We start from the raw sequence: 25,246 nt of genomic DNA, 5'->3' as shown, positions 1-25,246 counted from the left end.
ATATCTTAAAATGATAAGTCTACTTCAGAATTAATTATCTGAAAATAAAAATTGTCATTCTGGAGTGGATGTGCATGGAATGATACTTATGTTAAGTAATTACAATCGCAGGGCTATAAACGTTGCATGTTATCATTTCCAGTTACTATACCCTAGAGACGTGTCTGCATTGCAAGCAAAAAACATATTTCGCAAAAACTGATGAAAACTTGAGCTTCAAATATTTTACTTTCCGACATCTAGTTTGAATCACAGTCTACCAAAGACTGTGGTTTGATATTTCGACACGTAAATTAGTCTACTTTGCTTATTTTCATTTACTTATGTCGTATGGTATTATGCATTCTAGAAGGATATTTTTGGCTCAGAAACGGGCGGTTCGGGCAATAAGTGGTGTGACTTCACGAACCTCTTGTCGACGTCTTTTCACGAGTGTGGGTATTTTGACATTGGCCTCTCAATATATATATATTCCTTATTGTCGTTTCTTGTTACCAATATTAGTTTATTTCCAACAATAAGCAGTTTTCACTCGGTTAATACTCGGCAGAAATCAAACCTCCATTTGGATCGGACTTCCTTAACTCTTGTGCAAGAAGGTGTGCAGTATACTGCTGCATCCATTTTCAATACGCTGCCAATCGAATTCAAAAATCTTAGCAGCAATCCACGCGCTTTCAAATCGAAACTGAAGAGTTTCCTCATGGGTCACTCCTTCTATTCTGTCGAGGAGTTCCTTGAAAAATTAAGATGATTCTCATCGTATTGCTGATAGCGTTTGCTTAAACTTATGGACTGATTTTCTTTCAGGTTCATGAACATTTATTTTTATCTGTTATTACTTTTTATGTTGTAGGTTCATGTACTGACACGTTCCATGACCTTGGAGATTTGCTCCTCAATTTGGTCCTACGGAACTTGACATTTAAATAAATAAATATAGACGCACGCTGGACACTTCGCGGTCAAAGACTTACTGTAGTCGAAAGATCGATACAATCGTCAAGATCATACGGATTTAGTAATCGAGAATAACTTCGACTACAACGATTAAAGCACAGAAAAAATTGTGTACTATTCGAAAAAAGATCTTTAAAATGTTATCCACCTTAGTTAAGGAACACCAAGCCAAACAAACTGCTCGAAAGGAAGCGCAGGGTAAATGCATGAACGTCGAAAATCAGTGCTTTATTTTAACGTACTGTAAAAGTTTGCAATATAAACATGCATCTTGCCGAAAATAGCCACAAGTAATTGTTTTTTTTCTTTTCTTTTTTTTTTTCACACCAGAGCAGAAAAGAAGAGAAGCTGTTGCTGCGGCAACTAATTTGACAGAGGCTTTAGTTGACCACCTAAACGTAGGGTATGTATAAATTCTAAATATTTCAAATTGAAATGGACAATAAAAATTTACAGCACCCTCTCAAAAATGTCAGTTTCTTGTAGAACACACCACTTAATACACTTTTTAGCTAAGTGTTGTTGAGGGATAAGTTTCTACATTTCGTTAAGCAGGTATTGAAGCAGATGCTTCAAAGTTTTTGCAGTTTGACTGCTGACACAAATTTGTGAGTACCAGATTAAGTTAAACACTAAGAAACTGCAATGTAAAGTCACTGTTTCATTCCTGGTCCTTTAATAATGCATACTGCCAGTTCTCATAATGATCACCGCAGAGTTAATAATAATAATAATGCGAGAGAATGGCTTCATTAAAAAATAAATATGGAAGAAGTGCTTTGTGGTATACATATATAGATAGAAATCGTCATCTTGCTATTTGTATTCAGTTTCTAAGTGGTTTCCACATGTTGACTATGACAGAACTGTTCATTTGAAAAGGGCCTCATGCTTGTTCTATCCTCCTTTGATGACATCTTGATTGATGAGATGTGCAGCACTTATCTTCTTACTTCTGTTACTGTTGATCAGTTTTGTGATACATAATATACTTCATAATGTTGTATAATTATAGACTGTGCATAGCCATATCACAATTAGTGGCACAAGCTGTCACAGTTGAATTACAGAAACAAAAACATTTCAGTAAGCGTGTATCCACAAATGGAACTTAAGATAATTACAAAGTTGTGGATACCAGCTGCAATGGACTTAATGCTTGGTAAACATTTTCCGGTTAAGAAATGTAATGGTGATTGAGGAGTGTTATTGGTTAACACAGTACAGTTGCTTTTAATGAAAGGGAATGTCGTGGACGCCCCCTTGGAACAGTGTTATAGTGTCCTATACATGCAGGGCAAAGCACCAGCTTATTCAGTTTTTATGAGATGACGTATAATGCACTGATACACTCAGTGATGCATAGTTCAGGACTGACCGCTACATTAGTCTTGCAAAATCACCTTATTTGCATCTTACAAATTTTTGTGTATAGAGTCACCTTAAAAGTGTCATGTACATTGCTTCTTTAACATTATTGAAGAACAGGAGTTGAGATTTTTAAGAGCTTGTCAACAATTATGAAATTATCTGAATCACTCAGGATTCAATATTGAAATGAGTACAGTAGGCCTACTGCGGTTAGCTTGGAAAATGACACTTCAAACACTACCTTCTGATAAGTGCAAGTTTACTATAATTGTAACATGCAACTGTAACATATTAAAGTAGAACTGTACTTCTTGCTTGTTAAGGGCACTGGTCTGTGAATACCAGGGGAAATCTTGAAAAAGATTGTCAGTTTTCTAAACAGTGTAACTCATAGAATAAGATATGTAAGCCCATATAATGCTTACCATCGTTTAAGGCATCTTTTGGGAACATTTTTGGTCAATCCATACCAAGTGGTCCAGCAATGGTTTCTTGACCATCTCAGAAAATTTTTATATTTGCTGGGTGACTGCCCCAATGTTTAGTAGTCACAAAAATATTTTTTTTTAATTATTGTTTATTATTTTGATATGGTGGCTATATTTGTTCCAGGCTGCATGTGTTTTTTCGTATTTGCAGGCATCTACATTTTTTACAATTATTCATAGTGCATTGTCCTAAGCCTTTCAGATAAAATGCATTTAATCTTCATTGATCCATTATCCATTGTGGGACGACAGCTGGCATGAACTTCTTGATGCAATAATTTACCAACAGCCGCATGTATTGTAGAAATTTATTTTATTTTATGAACTTCTATGTGCTACCTGTTTTGGCATTATCCTGATTCCATCTTCAGTCCCCTGTACAATGAGTAGAAGAAATGTACTATTGTAAAAAATATTGAACATACGTTAACAATTGACAGGTATCATGTTAACTATTTAAGTGGCTCAAAAAGCCATATTGTATATCACTAAAACAATATGTAACATTGGAGCACATATTCTTCTGCCAATGTCATACTGTTGTTAATAGTTTCCACTGCTTTACCGAATATAACATGATGTATGAACATAAGTATACGCTATTATTCGTAAAACCATACTACACAGTTGTAATAGGCCATGCAACACATCAAATGTACTGCATACATGTATGTGCAGTAGAACAGTGGAAGAATTTTTTTTAATATAATAATTAACTAATATAGATGACAATAAAATAAATTAAAATACAAGAAAATGTGACAACCATGTCTGAATTCACAAGTTACATATGTGTGGTCTAGGTCATATTATGTGTGGTATGAAAAACAGCTGCCGCAATATTAACGATAAAAAGCATAAAAGAGTTTGTCTTAAAACGCAATTGCATTCACGAAGTAAACCAATGCAGTCGTACTATAAAATCATCAAACACCTGGTCATCGTAGGCACTTCATTAGGACCCTTATGTAGGACAGCCCCACATTGTGCTGAGTGGATTAATGCAATGCCAGTAGCTGCCTCATATAGTCATGGTTGCAAAGAAGGCTCTCAATCTCTATACATCAAAAATGTCTATCTCCCTACATATAAGTCCTATACAATTATGCAGAATTATACCAAGTGGAAGCGATAGAATAAAAAGGAAAAAAAGAAAAAGAGAAATATAGAAGGCCACTTATATGTCTGAACATAAATCTCAAAATGAGATGTATACCATCCCTAAGATTAAGGGTATCACCTATAACCATGTCGAATCATTCTCACGTTGCATTAAGGCCAGGTGTAGTAGCATATGAGATGATTATCCGGATCTTAAGTACGTCCTCCAGTGTCATCATACTCTGTCTAATGACCTTAATGAATCTGAAACTACCTGCATAGGTCAAAATGTCATGGTACCTAAAAACTGGTCAGAATATTTGACGAGCTAAAAGCCAATAATAATGGACATATACCTATTAGCTACGTGTCACGGAATGCGATGTTGCATCAAGTATAAAATTGGTTAATTGGCAACTTAAGAGTGCATTGATAAGTGAACAGTACAGTAATCCAAAAAGGTTAGAAAATAATGTTGGACACATTTGCAAGTTATGGCAGTGGGCAACTTCCATGGGAAGGGAAAAAATGTAGTATTGACCATAAGTGCTTATATTGGCAAATATCAAAATAGCATCTAAGTGTAGTACACAAAATTCCAAAGTATTGTGCTATGATACCCATGATCATCGGTACACAGGTTTTGTAAGTATCTCATTTAAAGATGTATGACAACATTGACCTAACAATATCTATGAGAATATAAGTAATTTTGCTGGTACATTACTGATGGCCTAGACCAAAGTTAAAATATATGTCACTTCCTATTTATGCGTACCGATATCCTTAAATCTTGACAGGGTAACACCTATAATGCAGTGTCTGTAAAACTGTTCATCCATTCTAAGTACCAGCCATCCACATACTCACTGTGGTAAAAACCCCTTATAACTAAACTGTAGTAAGGTTATGCAGGTACCTAACTGGGAAATGTTATCAGAAGTAAGTCTAAAATATATTTAGTGTTACCAAATAGGTGTAAAAACTCAGTGGCTTCAAATGTATCAGAGGCCAAGTGATTCGATGGGGACGCAGTGGTTTGATTAAGTTCAAATAATACAGATCTGATGTGAACCAAGCACAATCACTCACCATATACGAGTCAAAATGAAAAATGTCAAGTATGTGAACTGCGGATAACAATCCCTTATCTTAGGTTTCAATGGCTACCTACACCTTAGTCTAAACTACTAAAATTATTTTGTCCATCCTATCACTTATATCTACATCGGTGTTGCCGTGATATTAATAGTTAATGTACATATTTACTACAATTCATGTAGGAAGAGGTTGACAGACGAAATGCAAATATTGCGAAACCCTATTGCCCAATATACCCCTCCCATGGAAGTTGTCCACTGCCATAACTTGCAAATGTGTCGAACATTATTTTCTAACCCTTTTGGATTACTGTACTGTTCACCTATCGCTGCACTCTTTAAGTTGCCACTTAACCAATTTTATACTTGATGCAACATCGCATTCCATGACACGTAGCTAATAGGTATATGTCTGTTATTATTTGATTTTAGCTAGTCAAATATTTTGACCAGTTTTTAGGTACCATGACATTTTGACACATGCAGATAGTTTCAGACTCATTAAAGTCATTAGACAGAATATGATGACACTGGAGGATGTACTTAAGATCCGGTTAATCATCTCATATGCTATCACACTTGGCCTTAATGCAACCTGAAAATGATTCGACATGGTTATAGGTGATACCCTTAGTCTTAGGGATGGTATACATTTCATTTTGAGATTTACGTTCAGACACATAAGTGGCCTCCTATATTTGTCTTTTTCTTCTTTTCCTTTTTATTTTATCAGTTCCACTTGGTATAATTCTGCAAAATTGTATAGGACTTATATGTATGGAGATGAACATTTTTGATACACAGAGATTGAGAATCTTCTTTGTAACCATGACTATATGAGGCAGCTACTGGCATTGCATTAATCCACTCAGCACAATGTGGGGCTGTCCTACATAAGGGTCCTAATGAAGTGCCTACGATGACCAGGTGTTTGATGATTTTATAGTACGACTGCATTGGTTTACTTCGTGAATTCAATTGCGTTTTAAGACAAACTCTTTTATGCTTTTTATCGTTAATATTGCGGCAGCTGTTTTTCATACCACACATAATACGACCTAGACCACACATCTGTAACTTATGAATTCAGATATGGTTGTCACATTTTCTTGTATTTTAATTTATTTTATTGTCATCTATATTAGTTAATTATTATATTAAAAAAAATTCTTCCACTGTTCCACTGCACATACATGTATGCAGTACATTTGATGTGTTGCATGGCCTATTACAACTGTGTGGTATGGTTTTATGAATAATAGCGTATACATATGTTCATACATCATGTTATATTCGAGTAAAACAGTGGAAACTATTAACAACAGTATGACATTGGCAGAAGCATATGTGCCCTAATGTTACATATTGTTTTAGTGATATACAATATGGCTTTTTGAGCCACTTAAATAGTTCACATGATACCTGTCAATTATTAACATATGTTCAATATTTTTTATAATAGTACATTTCTTCTACTCATTGTATGGGGGCCTGAAGATGGCATCAGTATAAAGCCAAAACTGGTAGCACATAGAAGTTCATAAAATAAAATAAAATTCTACAATACGTACGGCTGTTGGTAAATTATTGCAAGGAAAAAAAATGTGTGTAGTTCAACACACACTGGGCTACAAATTAACGTTATTATCACTTAGCCGAATCTATTCTTTAATATATTTTTCATAGTTTAAAGTTGTCAGCCACAAATTACAAAAACTCAATTTTTGAACAGTAGTTTTCCAAAGAAAGATTAATTTCTCAGCTTTAATATTTTTTCTACTATTACACTGTATAGTATAGTTACTTTTTATGGAGTATCAATGGTGAGCAGCTTACAGTTTAAAAAAATACACTATTTTAAAAAATGAATTTTTTAAATTTTTCCGTTTTGTAGCCTGCAATATCTTTGTTGGGGGACCAGATAAAAATCTGAAAATTTCACAGTTAATAGACTTTTGTGATATCAAATTTCAGTATGAATTTCAACTTTGAGATTCAATTGGAAGTTTTTACCTTTAACTTGAACTTCAAAAAAGTTAAATTATTTCATGTTCTGGTACACTTTGGTTAAAAACTATTAAAGACAGCAAGCTGAAATTTTGTTCACTGTCTTAAAACATGCTGAACTAAACAGCAGACTTCTCTTGTGACTTAACTTTGAAAATAAAATGCTCTTTTCTAGAAAAGCCGTAAATTCATTTCCAAAATTTTTAATAATCATACTTACAATTTTTTTTATACCACAATTTACGACAGCACCATCTTTTCAATAGTCTGCTTTAAAGATGATAGAGTAAAGAATACACAGGAAACAATAATCCTTCTGCTTTGTTTGTACTTGGAGTAATGTGTACCTATGGTGTACATAAATAATCGGCACAATTTATTTCACTTGCAACAAAAAAATACAATTAAAAAAAAATGTTAGAGCTAAAGCTGTGGTTCATACACGAAAGGGTCAATCCATACAAAGTGGTCCAAGGAAAAAATGATTGGTTGCTTGACCAGAGTGTGTTGAACTAAATGTATTTCATCTGAAAGGCTTAGGACAATCCACTACTGAATAATTGTAAAAAATGTAGAATCTTGCAAATACGAAAAATCGCATGTGGCCTGGAACAAATATGGCCACCATTTCAAAATAATAAACAATAAATTTTTTAAACAAATATTTTTGTGGTTACTAAACATTGGGGAATTCACCCAGCAAATATAAAATTTTTCTGAGATGGTCAAGCAACCAATTTAATGTTAAGCACAAGAGAACAGATGTTATCTGTAATCCACACACCGTGTGTACAAAAAATTTGTAGGAAAATCTGTATTTATTCAGTCTTTAAAAACGAAAGTTTGGGAAGTGAGGTCGCCACTTCTTGTTCTCACTTCTGTTTTGTCAGGGGAAGTGATCAGAGATATTTGTTGGATCATTGTGTAACTTCAAGTTATTGTTGAATAATAACTGTTACTTTCCTGTTAAAGGTTTCTGCAGTTACTTTGAGACTCCCTTAGAAGGAATACCTCGAGGTAATTGTACCAGGGTTGTACACACATTGTTAGAGAGCAAAATGTACTATCGTTTGTGGAAATTGCAACACCAAGAAGGAAATGCATGAATTCAATTAATTCAACACCACAGGTTAGGTACATGAAAAGTAACAAATCATTACCTTTTCAGATCTGTATATGTCCCTTGAGCCCTGCTATTCAGTATGTCGTGTGGGCACTATGCGCTACAATTAGAGCTGCTATTCGCCGTGGCATTGAATCAGTAAGGTTCTGAATATGTTCCTGAGGGATTTCCCTCGATGCAATTTGTATCCGAGCCCACAAATCTGTGACACCAGTTACTGGAGGACCGTGACACACCAGGTGCCGACAACCATACCCATGACACATTCGATGGGTGACATTTGTGGTGAATGTGCTGGCCAGGGAAGCAATGGTACCCGTCGCTCTTTGAAGAAGGCCTGTACATTCCTGGCAATATGTGGCCAGGCATTGTCCTGTTGAAATGTGACCTGTGGAGATGCCTGAAGCAGGAGGAGTATGTCAGGCTCCACGACCTCCGTTAGGTACAGGTTGCTGTTCAGAGTGCCCGCAATACGTACATGAGGCGAGATCTGTTGCTGTAACCGATGGCACCCCAAACCTTCACACCTGGTGCGTGTCAACTATGCCGCTCCACGATGTAGCCCTCCAGGTTGCGCTCATCACAGTACCGCTGGACACGTATACGCCCATCACTGTAGGACATGTTGAAGTGGGACTCATCTGAAAAGATTACACGTTGCCACTCAGCACCACAGTGATGGTGTTCACGTGCCCATTGCAGTTGGAGGAGCTTGTGGTTTTCTGGACAAAGGAAGCCAAGGTAATGGCATGCATGCGTTCAGTCCAAACTGCAGCAGACGGTGACAAACCATGGATGCAGAAAAGTTCATACCTGTTGCAGTGCTCCAGTGACGAGCCAACACTGTGGATGATGCTGTATGGTCCGTAATGGCCATGCAGACAAGATCCTGTGCTGTGGTCACGTTCCATGGTCCAGTTTCCGCTCGTCGCTGCATACGACCTTCCTCTATCCCCTGCTTCCACACACACATCACTGTCGTAGCAGCGTGCCCTGTGTGAGCCGAAATGTCACGGTACGACCCACTCGCATGCCGATACTGCTCCCATTGCTGTCGAGAAGGCTTACTGGCACTCTGTATTGTTTCCACCTTGTGCGACAGTTCTGCACCAACTAGATTGGGCACAAGACCAACCCTGTCGGACCGTCATGGAAGGGGTGTGCTCGGCGTACGTGTACCCCATCTCGCTGCAAAATGTATCACATATTGTTTGCACACCAGTTGCCACTTCCACCAAGTGTTGCGCCATTCGGATAATTCCTTCTCAGCGTTGCACTTTACACAAACAGCAGTGTAGATTAGATTAGATTAGATTTACTTTCATTCCAATTGATCCGTAGTGAGGAGGTCCTCCAGGATGTGGAACATGTCAGAAAAACAACAATACATGACAAATATTTAAACTAAAACAAATAAGCTAATGTACCATTCCACAGGTCCCAAGTGGAATGATCGTCATTTTTTAATGAACACTAAGAGTCATTTTACAAATACTATTGCACTGAATTTAAAATAAAAAAGTTTTATATTTATTTATAAGGTAAGAAACATGTAATGCAACTACTGTAATACTTATTTACAATGAACACATTACTGCACTGAAATGGTGCAGAAGTTAGATTATACTTACACACACACACACACACACACACACACAAATTTTCAGTGAACACATTACTGCACTGAAATTGTGCAGAAGTTATGTTGTACTTATATACAAATCAGTTGGTTTTCCTCAGAAATTCATCAATGGAGTAGAAGGAGTTGGCCACCAATAAATCCTTTAGGCTTCTCTTAAACTGAATTTCATTGGTTGTTAAGCTTTTTATGGCTGCTGGCAAGTTATTGAAAATGTGTGTTCCTGAATAATGCACACCTTTTTGTACAAGACTAAGTGACTTTAAATCCTTGTGAAGATTATTCTTATTTCTAGTATTGATTCCATGAATTGAGCTGTTGGTTTGAAAAAGTTATATATTTTTAATGACAAATTTCATTAAGGAATAAATATATTGGGAAGCTGTAGTTAGTATCCCTAGTTCCCTAAACAGGCTTCTGCAGGATGTTCTTGAGTTCACACCACATATAATTCTTACTGCACGTTTTTGTGCCCGGAAAACTTTAGCTTGGCTTGATGAATTACCCCAGAAAATAATCCCATATGACATTATGGAATGAAAGTAAGCATAGTATGCCAGCTTTTTCATTTTTATATCCCCTATGTCTGACAAAATTCGCATTGCAAACAGAGATTTGTTAAGACGCTTCAGCAGTTCTGTGGTGTGCTCCTCCCAGTTGAATTTATTATCAAGCTGTAATCCCAAGAATTTAACACCGTCCACTTCTTCTATCTTCTTGTCATCATAAGTTAGACATATACTCTTGGGACACCCCTTACAAGTTCTGAACTGCATGTAGTGTGTTTTTTCAAAGTTTAGTGACAAAGAATTGGCTAGGAACCAGTGATTAATGTCTACAAATATTTTATTGGCTGATCTTCCTAAGACTACACTTGATTTGCTATTTATTGCAATGTTTGTATCATCAGCAAACAAAACAAACTTGGCATCTGGTAATGTTACTGATGAAAGGTCATTGATATACACAAGAAAAAGTAAGGGCCCCAAAATGGAACCTTGTGGGACCCCACATGTAATTAGTTCCCAGTTGGATGATGCCTGATAGCTTGATACATGTCTCTTTCCTAATAACACCCTTTGTTTCCTGCCAGAGATATAAGATTTGAACCATTTTGCAGCATTTCCTGTTACACTATAATATTCTAGTTTACTTAAAAGGATATTGTGATTTACACAGTCAAATGCCTTTGACAGATCACAAAATATACCAGTTGCCTGCAATTTTTTGTCTAATGAATTAAGTACATTTTCACTGTAAGTGTAGATAGCCTTCTCAATATCAGAACCTTTTAGAAATCCAAACTGTGACTTTGACAGTATGTTATTTGAGATAAGATGGTTATAAAGACGACTGTACATTACTTTTTCGAAAATTTTTGAGAATGCTGGCAACAGTGAAATTGGACGGAAATTTGATGCTATTTCTTTATCTCCCTTCTTAAACAGTGGCTTAACTTCAGCATATTTCAGCCATTCGGGAAATATTCCACTGATAAACGACTGGTTACACAGATAGCTTAATATGTTACTTAGCTCAGAATCACATTCTTTAATTAACTTTGTTGATATTTCATCATACCCACTAGATGTTTTTGATTTTAAAGATTTTATGATGGACATTATTTCTGTTGGGGTAGTGAGGGTCAAATTCATATTATGGAAGTTACTTGAAATGTCTGGTCTAAGGTAATCCATAGCAGCATCTACCGAACCTGACAACCCCATCTTTTCAGTAACAGTTATAAAATGTTTGTTAAAAAGTTCTGCAACACTATACACATCTGTCACCAATGCATCATTTACTCTTAATGCTATTTGTTCCTCTTCATGTCTGGTTCTACCGGTCTCCTCCTTCACTATATCCCATATTGTCTTTATTTTGTTATCTGATATGACTATCTTTTCCTTGTAATATATTTGCTTTGACATCCGTATTACAGTCTTTAATATTTTGCAGTATTTCTTATAATGTGCTATAGCATCAACATTGGAAATGTTTCGGATTGACAGATACAGTTTTCTTTTTGTTTTACAAGATACCCCTATTCCTCGAGTAATCCATGGCTTCTTTGTAGACTTTGCTCTAACCTTGGTAAGTTTTGGGGGAAAGCAGTGTTCAAATAAGGTAAGCACTTTATTAGCAAAAATGTTATATTTTTCATTCATGCCATGAGCACTGTAAACATCAGTCCAGTGAATGTCTCTGAGGAGTGTCCTAAAATAATCAATTTTTGGCTTACTGATTACCCTCTTGAGCTCAGATTTAACAGATTTTATATCCTGTTCAGTATTAATATTTAACAGAAGGAACTGCATGTCATGGTCTGAGAGGCCATTGACTATTGGTTTTGTAATATAATTTTGTTCATTTGACTTTTCTATAAAGATATTATCAATGGCTGTTTGTGAGCAAGTGGTTATCCTAGTGGGGAACTTTACTGTGGGAATTAAGTTGAATGATAGTGTTACTAACTCAAATAGGTTCTTATTGGGAGAGTCTTTAAGGAAATCTACATTGAAATCACCAGCAACCACTATTTCTTTGTTTTTGGTTGTTAAATGGGCCAGTACAGCTTCAAGGTGGTTTACAAACAGATTAAAGTTACCTGCAGGTGCTCGATATACACTTAATATTATGAAAGATTTTTTGTGAAAATCTAATTCTGTTGCACATGCTTCCATATGCTGTTCTAGGCAAAATTTATGAATGTCTATGTTCTTAAATTTATGACAGTTCCTGATGAATGTGGCAACTCCTCCTTTCTCCATTTCTGATCTACAATAGTGAGATGCTAACCTAAACCCTGTAACACTTAAAAGTTCTATACCAGTGGTCACATGATGTTCAGAGAGGCAGATTATGTCAGCTGGGTTTGAAGACTCTAATTCATCTATGCAGATAGTTAATTCATTAATTTTATTTCTCAGTCCTCGAATATTTTGATGCAATAAAGATAGCTGACATTTCACATTGACTGACTTAAAATTGGATGGAGTTAAAATATCTGCTGACAGTTGAAAATTCTTAACCAATGGCTGTTTATGTTGATGTAATAAGCTGGAATTATGTTTTTTGATTTCTTTCTCAAACTGAAGGTTTGTCTCAGTTCTAACCTCTCTTAAAATTTGTTTTCTTTCTGTCCTCCCTACCCTAAAAAAGGGTCTTTTCTGAATCCTATAACCACTGGTATTTTACCACTCATGACAGTGCCTCCCCCCTTTAACTTTCCTGCTATTTCCCCAGCCAATTTACCCTTCCCCTTCCTGTTGAGGTGAAGGCCATGCCTAGTATAATCCCACCTACTGACAGAATCAACATGAACCACACCAATGTGTGACCCCGCACCCGACATGAGCAGCCGTTCCAGCTCCAAATTAACTCTCTTGACAGAAGAGTTCAAATGAGGTCGGTCATGGCGCCCAAGAACAGATACAAACTCAACACTGGTATGCCTCGATGCTGATGCAATCTTCGCCAGGTCACACTCTATGCTGTACCCAGGATCTCTGTCAATACTGTTACCTGCCCCACCCACCCACTATAACCACGGTGTAGCTTATAGGGTCATGTTGGTTATGTATCATGTACATATGAAGTCGAACCTTTGCATTCTTCACTACAAAGTTGTATGCTAATTCCATTTTCTTCAATCTTCCTTTACTTGTGGTGTTGTCTAATCCATTTTATTATATCTGCTCTTGTAAATAGTTAAATTTATCACCTCTTTTGATGTTTCATTTTGTCATACAATATTTGTAATCTGGTTTAGCAGCACTTTTGGGAAGTGTTTTTGTCATTATCTTTGCACCTGTTTTGCCCTTAGAGATTACTGCAATATCATCAGCAAAAGTGACACATTTCACCCCAGATCTTCAGCTTCCTTGACATAGATGGATTCCTTAGATATTTTTCTCTTGTAGTTCTTTATTCCACTGTCTTATGATTTTGTTGGTTTCCTTAGATGTTTTTCTCTTGTATCTCTTCATTCCACTGTCTCTTGATCTTTTATAAGACCAAATTGAAGCAAATCGGTGAGAGCCCATGACCCTGCCACGCAACTGTGTTAATTCCAAGGGTTTCAAAAACTTCTGGGAATTTAACTTTCAAAGTTATCTCTGTGAGTGTCTGTTCAACTAATTGTCTGCTGGTTTAGTTGATACCTGCTTCTTTCAGTATTAGGAATACTGTGTGCCCGACTACATTATTGTAGGCCTGTATTAAGTCAATGAATAAGACAACTTTGTTAAGGTTCCACGTTGTTCTGATTCTGAGGATTGTTTCCAAGTTAAAAATTTGTTCTGAACATGATCTATTTTTCTGAACCCTGCTTGGTACTCGTCAATTGTGGGGTCTGCTTGGTCTTTTCTCTTATTCAGCTTTGGATATAATTTTGTAGGTGACTGGAAGTAAATTTGATAATTATTGGTGTCTGTTCTGTCGCCCTTCTTATGTAGCAGTTGGGATTATGGCTTGTTTTCTGTCATTAGGTATTCTTCCTTTCCCCCAGAAATCTTTAATAACCTCATAAATATTTTCATCTTCTTTCTTCCCTCCCAATTTCCCCATCTCAGCTGATATCCCGTTGTCACATGGTTCTCTGTTGTTTTTCAGCTGGACAGTGTATTTTAAGTCTGATGCAGTGACAGTGGTTCTGAAGGTGGGTTTTCCATTTGAGGCTATTTGGAAATTAGTCATTGTGTTAGTTCCTCACAATTTATAAGATTTTTGAAGTATTTTGTTAGTAACTTATAGTTGTATTTGTTGTTGGAATCAGTTTGCATGTTGAATCGTTGCAGTGTGGGCTCAATCACTAGCTTGTACCCTGATATTTCTTCTTTGAAGACTTTGTAGAAGTCTGTAGTGTTGTTCTGTCTGAAATTTGTATCTGTTATCTATAGTCATTTTTGTTATATTTTAGCTCCTCTGTTTGAATATTATTTTATGTCTGTCTTCTGATCTCAGTCTCTCTCCTTTTAGCAGCTGTTAGTCTATGCTCTGCCACTTCATCACATATCTTATTCCACCATCCTGTTTCCTTGTTGTTCTTGTTCTTTCACTGTTTCCACTGTGGCATATCTGCTCTCATCCCAATTTCCCATTTCCTTTGTGTGAAGCTTTTTAATGAATTCATTCCTGTTGTCTGAGAGAAAAGTTTTTCAAATCTATGGACTTTTTTAATTTTGGGTTTGGTTTTTTAGGTTGAAAGCTGTCTTTGATTTCTGTCAAAAAGCAGTTCAAATCTATACGTAGTTCTCTTCTGACCAATACATCCATAACTTTTGTATCGATTTGTTTGGTTAATGCCACATTATGCAAATGATATGAGCCTGAAGGTGTATTAGGAGAAGACAAGGTCTTCTTTTCCATGGTAATTTTCTGAAAGAGGTTGACATTAGTTTTAAATCGAACTGTTTACAGAAGTTGATGATCCATTGTTATTGGGAAAATTTCCATTAATGCCTTGTATTTTTCTTCTCTGCCAACCCATATATTGAAGTCCCTAAGAAGTACTTTTATGTGGTGGTGTGATATTTTTTGATTGTCCATTTTCTAGTTTTTCCCAAAACTATTTGACCTTTTCTGGATTTTTTTCTATTGTCATTGTTGGTAGGTGTATGTGCATTTATGACCATAGAGCCCTTGTTTGCTGATCAGAATGAGAGAATTGATATTTGCTCTGATGGGGACACAAAATTTGTTATGGATTCTGTTAGATTCTGTTCCAAGCATAAGTGACTTTCTGTTTATTCTTTATGGCCAGTTCCCCTTTATAAATCTTGTAGGCCTCTGGTTCAGATGAATTCTCATCTCCACATCTAGTTTCCTGGAAATATTGGTATGAGTATGTTGTGTCTGTTTAATACATCCATCAGTTGTTTAAGTTTCCCAGTCTTTAGTGAAGTGTCAATGTTCAGTGTGCCTAGCAGATGTTTTTTCTTAGACCTTATGTGAGACATTCTAGGAAGCTCCAACTCTTTCTTACATGATGTTCTATGTTCTCCAGAATTTGATGGCCTAGTTGCATCACTGTTTCCAACACTGGAGTACTTTTGCATTCAGTGTTTATGATCATGTCTTCGTTGAAAGTAAATTAGGAAGGGGTGTTAACCCCTTTGTGGGATGTTACATCTGTAATCAAATTGCCAGATGGGTCTTAACAGGCCACCAAGTATGGGAACTAATGCCTTTTGTAGCCAAACACTTTGGTAACAGATGCTATTGATTTTTGCAGCCACCATCTCAGCATGTAGACAGATGCTAATCATTTAGTCACTTGTTGGAAGTCAGATACAATATGAATTTTTGTTCTGCTTGGTGCTTTGCCTCTTCCGCTGTATCTTCTGTATTGAGGTCCATCCTTTCCACCTTTACTACCCATGTGGTAGTGACCAGCTCTTAGAAGTAGACTGTACTGCTTTGGTCATTCAGATCATTGACTGCTGAGCCACACTGCCCCCCCCCCCCCCTCCTCCCCAACATGTAAAAGCTTAGTCGTTGTGGGGGAGTCATCTTTATAATATTTCTCATGGTCAGTACTTTCAGTGATGATGTAAAATAGCCACCAAGGCTTGATACATCGGGGGGGGGGGGGGGGGGGGGGGGGGAGTGATGGCATATGTAAATCATTAAAGGTTATGAAATATAATAAAATAGATTTTTGTGTGTGTTAAAGTAATAACCACATTGTGCCATCACAGTTGTGATGTGAATTTCCTTAATTGGTCAAATACTTTTTAATATTTCTTTCACTCTTTCTTCTACCACTAACGAAACAAATATTACACCTCATTGTTGCATGTAGGGACGTATTCATGAATTTTATTGTTCATGTCCAAAACTAACAAAAAATGAAACACAAAATTAAATCTACAACCATAAGCACCACACAGCACTAATAGTTCCAAACCAGAAAATGAATGTATTGCCCATAACTACCAACATCAAAATAACTTACCAACAGATTGTGAACTCTTCTAATATTTGTCTCACAAGCAGCACTCAAGAAGTCCAGCAAATCATTAACAGTACTCAAAAAAATGTAGAAGGGAACATCCCACACTAGAGAGTGCCACCACATACCCCAACATGCCCTCTGCAAACACAGTCCATTTGAAATACACTGCAGCAGTGTGATGTACCGTGAGACAGTTACATCACAGATCAAAGCAGAAGGGCGGTACTTGAAACTTTAGTTGATTCTGTCCAAAAAATTTATTGTGTTATTATATGTTGTATTTGACACTAAACATTTTACCTGTTCCTGTTTCAGCTGCACTTAAGTAATCCACACCTGTCAGCCACATCTGTAGCTTTCAGTCATGCTCTGCATTTCAAATCTTTTTACTCATATGTCAGTTTCCTCACTCCCTTGCTTCATCACCATTAATATTTATTGTGATCTTGTTTCACATTTCTGATTTTTTTCTCTTATACTACCCTCAGTTTTTACTTTTCATAACAGAATCTACTAAATTGTGTTGACAATCTATAGTTTGAAAGGGAAAAACTCTCTCTCCTCCCAAACTGTTCCTTTTACCTTTACACTTTCTGCCAGTTTATACCTGTCTAGTTGAAAGCACATCATATCAGCATTTAGAAGGATCCAGATGTATATACTCTGCCTTCTTTTAGGATTCATATTCATTTCGAAGCAAATATCACAAGATATCTATAAAGAAAACTGAAATGTAACTGCTCTGTCGCTTCCTTTTACAAGCTTTCAGACCTCTGGCACAACATGAAAATTGAGACAGCATTGGAATCTGACCAAATGCCTATATTTATTGGAATAAACTAAAAAGACCATTATGCTTCCTCTACAACCACCACATCTTGAATTTAGGTAATTGTGGTTCTTCAAATCATAGCACCCATTTAAGTGTTGGAAGGCAAATGGACACGCACGATAGCTGTTTCGTATTCAAGAGAATGTAGAAAGATCCAAAGGTAAAGAGCTTCCATAACCCTGGTGTGATTCAGGAGTATTAAGACATTGTGAGAACTGGATAATTTCATCCTGCCTGCATCAGTTTGGTTCTACATTTCATTATACGTGAATTCATTGACAACTGAGTACTGTGAGTTGTGTGTTTTGACAAAATAAGTCATACAATACGCATGTTACCAAACTAATGGAAATGAGTTGGACGTAAACAGCAGAATTTTGGTATACAGTAGAAAAAATCTTTGGAATGTGGCTTAACAGATGATTGATTTTCATGTTTCAGTGTTGCTCAAGCATATCTAAATCAGAAGCGTTTGGATGCTGAAGCAAAGCAGCTTCATCACAGTGCCACTAATTTTGCTAAACAAACACAACAGTGGGTGAGCCTAGTAGAGAGCTTTAGTAGTGCTCTGAAGGAAATAGGAGATGCAGAAAATTGGGCAAGAAGCATTGAAACTGACATGAGAACCATTACAAGTGCTTTGGAATATACATATAAAGGTTGGTTTTATGATTAGTTATTTTATTTCGAGTGTTTGTCCTAATCACTCAACTTTCATGTCAAATGTAAATAATAGGAACACTGGTAACATTAGTGGCACTGAGCAATAGATACACACAAACACAAGATGTTGCACAAAATGCAGAAATATTTCCACACAAGGATTCAGTTGAAAAATAAAAGCTTTATTCAGTACAGACTTGTGCAGAATAAAGCATTTATTGAAATTTGAACTGTTTTTGTGCAAATGTTATTTTCATTCGGTTTATTAATTTGTGGTGCCCAACAAGAAAATAATCCAAAAGCTGGACATTGCAGCTCGGCTTTCAGACTTACATTGTTTTTCAGATCACGTAGCTACATTGTTTCAACCCAAGTGAGGTCATGTTATACATGGGAATACAAGGGAGGGTAATGGAGAGGGACAGAATAGAGTACTGCTGAGAAGACATTGTGGTTTAGAGTCTGCACACCTAAAAATCTGACCAAAGTGGCGAGCAGAAAAATGTAGTAGAGATGATTTGGGGGTGGGGGGCAGCACAAAAAATGGGGTGGCAGCAGAATTTTATGTAGTTGTAAGACAAGGATTAGTAGGGATTAGTGCTAGGAAGACAGTGAGTGTGAAGGATGTGATGAAGAACCAGTTCCTACCTGTGCTACTCAGGCAGCATGCTCTGCCTCTGGGTCCTCAAACTTGCTTTTTTTCATGCAGATGAATGTAGTTGATCATAACTACATAGAAACCAATTTAATTGACCTGAGGTGCAGATACTTTTGCATGTGTACAGACACAGTTGTATCTACTTAGGCTGAAAACTGCTTCCTCGTGATGATCGATCTCTGGGAGGCCTCAGCTGCAAATAGAAACTATGAGTATATCTTTGAATATGTTTTTTAATGTACATTCTGCTTTCTTCGTGTCCATGGATAATTTTTTCACACTCCATATAACACCTCTTCGTGTCGTGGATATGCTTTTACATCCCAGTCTGATCTTTCTTCTTATCTGAAATGATATATGTAATCTCCAACCAGCCTGGACAACACGTAAACAGTTTTCTGTTTAAGTGACTAGGTTATAGCAACACACATCATGCAGAGTTTCGATATTTCTAACTTTTTTCAGCATTTGTTTCTTCTTATTTTGTTGCATATTTCATCGCTGATTCTTGTTTTTTTAGCAGAAAACAGATGTGTATAAAGCAAAACTATATTCAACACAAGGTGTTGTCTAGGAAAGTTACAGCAAATGGGAGATTATTTTTGGGGAATGAGTGAACATAGTCACTATTTTCAGTTTTGTTACAACTAAATGGAAGGAAATTGCATCATGTAATATGCAGCTGTAATTATTTTTATTTTTACAGTCAATTTTGGTCAGTCTTATCATCCAAAAATCATAACAGTTATACGTGACTGCGCATTCCACAATTGCAATAATTAATAAAAATCTCAAAATGCTCCATTTTGTATAACTTGTGACATAACTTATCATGTTCTCATTTGCTACAGTGGAAACTAACAACATGACTAAAACAACTCTAGTCAGGATTGACTTCAAGATTTTGATTAATTATTGTAATTGTGGAATGCATATTAACATCTTTTACAGCTTGAGGGTGATCACATTGTGACCAAAATCAATTGTCAAAATAGAAATAAGTGCAATTGTGTATTGCATGATGCAGTTCCTTAGCTGTATTAAAGCTTTTCAACGTCATCTACAAGACATATTTTAGAACAGCTTAGTTGGAAAAAAATAAGTAATTTTAATGAGCAGTTGGTATTAACAGTACAAATGCAGTTCTTAATAAAATCCATATATCTACATTATTATCTGAAGTTTGTCCAAAATATGATAAATGAACTTAGTTCACATCATCATATTATATTCCAAAGCCCATTATTTACTTCTGGTACCCATCAGTATGAACTGAAAACTCTGTATTTGATAAGAATCAATAAATTAATGCTCTTGCTCTCAGCTTGGTGAAAGCTTTTCACTTTGATATCGCTTCAGCACATTACAGTTAATTTCAATACTTATTTTCTGAGACAATTTCTTCATTTGGTCAATAGGTGACATAAAATACCACTCCAGACTTTCCCACAGCAGACTAAAATTTTACATGCCCACCATGTATCAAATCAGTAATTTCTGCTGTAGTAGCCAACAAATGTAACAAAAAACAATGAAGCATGCTCAGGATTTAGAACAGATCTTCCATGTTAGCACCAGTCAAAAGATCAGGCTTAATAAAGTGACAGATTTTTTCTTCATGCATTGCGTGGGGCTACCGATCCTTTGACAATGTACATATATACAATTCATTGTGAATAGAAGCCCAAACCTCTGTTTATGAATCAGGCTATTGCTCCAGCAGGCAACTAGTCAAAACCTCTTTTGATCCCCAGAATCATGACAGTAGAAACATATTTATCGTCTCAGGAGCAACAGAAGCTACACATTATGAGATAAACATGGAGTTCTTGAGCTTTTCAAAAATATACCTGAAAGTAAGTACTGTCCAGCAATTTTGCCACATAACTGATCAAAGTAAATTATCTGGTTTCCTAGACATAATGTTAATAATAACTGATTTTTTTTTTCCTGTAGCTGATCACTTCCTGTTGTTGTATAAGAACATAATGTTAATAATAACTGATTTTTTTCTCCTGTAGCTGATTACTTCCTGTTGTTGTATAGGAAATACTGCTTTTCATGATAGTTTCATACAATTAATCACTTGCTTCTCTGTTTCAGTCTCCCAGGAGTCCTCGTAGAAGACGGAAGTATTCCACTACATTCAAAATTGTAAATAATTTGTCTATGTGTAATAGTTTGTGTCACTACATATTACATGTATACTAATAAAAACTGCATTGTAAATATGAGATTTGCTGAAGTACTACTGGAGATACACCTCATTTTAAAAAATATACATTCCACAATTTTTGTTCTGTTTAAAAAAAGCAGTCTGCAAAACTAGCTAAAATTAATCAATTTCTTTGCTGTACCAAAAACACAGTTTTCAATTTCTTGTATGATCCTGACTTGCTTTTTTTTATGCTCTGGCTGTTTGTTGTGGACTTAAGTCCAATAAACTGATATGCAAACATGACACATCAACTTTTCTAAGTGCAACATAATCTGAAAGCGTCTTCCTGTACATCTTACATTTATTTGGCATAAATAAATAACAACATGCTTTCTTATAAGTAATCTTTCATTATGTTAAAATTTGTAGAATCAGGGAAAAACACAATGTTAAATGCTTACTATACTGTCAGTAAATCAAGGCTTACCTTACTACTCTATGCAGCTGTGCATCATTCAAAATAAAACAGTTAAAATATTTTATGGGCATTTGCATGTTGTAGTCCAGTAAGAAAAGGCTGGGCCTTTCATTTTGCTTGCCTGGAGAATTTCAGAGATGTGCTTCAAAAATTTGCTTATTTTCAAATGTTGATCCTTAGGTGACCTTTCTACTCAAAAAAGGCAGAAACAAAAATCATGTAAAATAACCAGTTCATCATTGTTTGAACTGTGACTCAACTGTTGTTACTGGGTCTTGTTGCTACCATAGTAGATATTAATTGCTAAAGAAGAAGCTAATGTAAGGAAATAACAGTTAACATGAACTGAGACAAGAAGGCAAAAAATGAAACTGTTATACCCCAGCAAATTTTTCTATACTTTCTCCTGTTTGTGTGTTTGTATAATGCGTAATTTTAATTTTTGAATCTCTTCCGACATTAAAAATGTTGTTATGGAAATGAATCCAGAACTAGAATATATTTCTAGGCTTTTGCAACATGTCTTGTTCACTATTAAACCACACCCTACTCCAAATATTCTCCTCTCCACTTTTTTTTAAAATTATGCTCACAGTTTCTTCAGAACAGACCTCATGGAAGACACACTCCCAGCCAGTACTGTATCCATTAAGAGAATCTTCTCCACCTGCAGGCTTGTTTGGTCAAAATAAGATGTAATTTAGGTGAGACCTGAGAAATTAGTGAAAATCTATGAGGTGTGATCAAAAAGTAATGGGATTTTGTTAATTTCACAGGCATTATGCGTCTGACTTTAAATTTATTTATTTTTATCTTGTTGGTACACATGTTCCTCTTGTATGTTTGCATTTTCAGCTGTTTGAATAGTTAGTTTATTGTTGACAGCTGAAAAGGTTATACATGTTTTTGAGTGCTCGGTGAATTTTTAATTTCAAAAAAGGTAGATCATAGAATTTGCATTCAGTTTTGCTTGAAAAGTGGAATAAAGTGCAGCAATGCATTCGAAATGTTGACTGTGGCTTTTGGCGAATCTACTATGAGTAATACAGAAGTTTGAGTGGTACAGACATTTCAAAGAGGTTTGAGGAGATGTTGAAGACAACTGCCCTGGATGCTGTAGTACATCAGTTTCTGATGACAATGTGGAAGAAGTAGAAAAAATGGTACTGGAAAGTCACCGAATTACCATCAGAGAAGATGCTGATGTCAGCATATCCTTTGGCTCATTCCAAGCAATTGTTTTTTAATGTTTTGGTCATGAAGCATGTAGCAGCAAAGTTTGTTCCAAAATTGTGGAATTTCGACCGAAGACAACATTGAGTACACACACTTAGGAATTGCTGAATGAAGTCAACAGTGACCCAGAACTTTTAAAGGAAGTTATAGCAGATGATAAAACATGGGTATAAGATATGATGTCAAAACCGAGGTCCCCTCACCCCAGTGGAAATGGCCTGAAGAGCCAAGAATGAAAAAAAAAATTCTTCGATTACAGTGGGATGGTGCATCAGTTCCTGTTATATGGTGATACTGTCAATAAGGAATAATACCTGGAAGTTCTTGGCCATTTGCCTGAAGCAATCCGAAGAGAGAAAAAAAAAAACTACCAGAATTGTGGCAAAACCACTAATGGAAATCACATCACTATAGTTCTCCAGCTCACACCTCAGTGCTCGTTCATGATTTTTTGGCAAAAGGCGAAACCATTATGTTGCCTCAGCCATTGAATTTGGAAGACATGATTAAATAGTTGTTTAAATTACTGCGACTTTCTATTCCCAAGGCTGAAGAGAGCAATGGAAGGACGTCATTTTGCCACGATTGTAGAGATCAAAACAGAATCACCGAAGGAGCTGAATACCATAAAGAAATGTGAATTACAGAAGTAATTCCAAGATTGGAAAAAGTGCTGCCAAAAATATTAGGTCTACAACTTTGCTTCCGCCGTTTTGCAATAGACGGTAGTAGCAGCAAGTCGGGTTCGGGTGGTTGGTCATAGGTGAAATACAGTAAGCTTAGGCATATGTAAACATAATGCAATAAAAATATTAGTCGATTTGTGATTGCATCATAAGGTTATTCTTGATTAAGTACGTCAACTTATGTACCCATTTCTCGTCATTTGTGGGAAGTTTTAATTTTCTGCTTTGACATGAAGAAATCTGCATCCATGGCTCTTAAAATGCTGGGTAAGACCAATGGTGAGGGAACTATTAGTGGAAGAGTGTGCACAGAATGTTTTCAGTGCCTTAAGAATCGTGATTTTGATGTCAAAGAACGGCATGGTGGTGGAAGACACAACGTTTTTGTAGCTACTGAAACAGACGAAGACAGTTGCAGGACATCATTATCGAAAGCAGTTGATGCATTCGAGCCCAGCACTGAAACACAAACGGCCACAATACAGCGATAGACATGTAAAGATAATTTTGCAGCAAGTCAGTGCTCGACCCTTATGTCGCAAAACCCATCAAAATATACATGGAAACGTTGAAATCAGAAGTCCTATCCCTCTCGCCATATTCTCCATACATTGCTCTCTGACTACCACCTTTTTCAATCAGTGGCATACAGTCTGGCTGACCAGCACTTCCGATCATATGAACAAGTGCAAAATTGAATCGATTCATGGATCCCCACAAAAGACGTCCAGTTCTTCTGCCACAGGATTCATATGCTATCCGAAAGATGGGAGAATGTAGTGGCTAGCGATGGGCAACACTATGAATCAATTTTTTTGTAAGATTTTCACAATAAAGCCCCGAACTTTGAGAAAAAATGGCGGAAGCAAATTTGTAGACCTAGTATATCTGAGTAGGATTGCTTTGAAGGGGGCAAAGTTGATGTTGATGAATAAATAAAGATCAAACAAAAATTCCCACTACTTTTTGATCACAATTTATAAATTTCTGCAGGCTTCCAAAAAGTAGTTAATTGTAAACTCATGTTAAAAACAGAACACCTGGAACAACTAGAGATAGGATTTTCATATTCACAGGACATGTACGTTAATATGTTTTGCAGAAATGATGAGCATTTCAGTCACCTCAGGCATGTGTCCTGTTGCCTGGTAGACACAGTGTCTCCCATGGGCCGTTATAACTTGTTCCATGTGTGATGACATCAAGGCGTATAATGAGCAAATGGTGTCCTGTGGTATAACCATCTGTGCTGCGTTCCCCGGTTCCAGACTCCATCTGTTTTGGTTGCCATTAGGTCACATTGCTGCACCTGTTGTTCCACCACATCCCACACATTTTCAGTTGGCAACAACTCTGGTGATCTGGTGGGTCATGGCAAAAGTCTGACATCTGTGACACCAAGAAGGCACATGTTCATGCAGCAACGTGTTGTCATGCATTGTGTTGCTGAGAAAAGGTTGCTGGGGTGTTGTGCAGAAAGATATGGCTACGGTCGCAGGATGTCATTCGCATAAGTCATACTGGTAACAGTCCTTGAACACGCACCAACTGTGATTTACGATTGTGCCCAATAGCACCCCACACCATAAGGCCATGATTTGTCGCGTATATGTCTTGTTTGAATGCAGTCACTGTGATGCTGCTCCCCATCTGTGGCCATCAATTTCAAACAAAAGAACCTGGTTTCATCCAAAAACACTATCTAATGCCATTCCTGTCCCCAGTGATGTCGTTCTACACACCATTGACATCTAGCATGTTTCTGCACATTTGTAAAAGGTAGATGGA

The 25,246-nt window shown here is 36.5% G+C and overlaps 1 protein-coding gene across 1 annotated transcript; it reads left to right on the top strand.

Moving 5' to 3' along the window:
* Window positions 1-1,002: 1,002 nt before the first annotated feature.
* Window positions 1,003-21,134, top strand: LOC126474151 (biogenesis of lysosome-related organelles complex 1 subunit 1). The gene is made up of 4 exons (XM_050101607.1): window positions 1,003-1,158; window positions 1,291-1,363; window positions 18,021-18,238; window positions 21,004-21,134. Exons 1-4 carry the CDS (start codon window positions 1,098-1,100, stop codon window positions 21,021-21,023), a joined length of 372 nt encoding a protein of 123 aa, XP_049957564.1. The 5' UTR covers window positions 1,003-1,097; the 3' UTR covers window positions 21,024-21,134.
* The last annotated feature ends 4,112 nt before the right edge of the window (window positions 21,135-25,246 follow it).

This window comes from Schistocerca serialis, chromosome 4 (assembly GCF_023864345.2).
Source record: "Schistocerca serialis cubense isolate TAMUIC-IGC-003099 chromosome 4, iqSchSeri2.2, whole genome shotgun sequence".
Classification (NCBI taxonomy): domain Eukaryota; kingdom Metazoa; phylum Arthropoda; class Insecta; order Orthoptera; family Acrididae; genus Schistocerca; species Schistocerca serialis.
This window is presented reverse-complemented; position numbering and strand designations above follow the sequence as displayed.

What these genes read in the sequence shown, in the direction of transcription:
- LOC126474151 (XM_050101607.1), top strand. Translation starts at nt 1,098, where the DNA reads ATGTTATCCACCTTAGTTAAGGAACACCAAGCCAAACAAACTGCTCGA. An exon ending in GTTGACCACCTAAACGTAGG is followed by an intron (nt 1,364 to 18,020) that starts GTATGTATAAAT and finishes TTCATGTTTCAG; the next exon opens with TGTTGCTCAAGCATATCTAA. An exon ending in TTTGGAATATACATATAAAG is followed by an intron (nt 18,239 to 21,003) that starts GTTGGTTTTATG and finishes TCTCTGTTTCAG; the next exon opens with TCTCCCAGGAGTCCTCGTAG.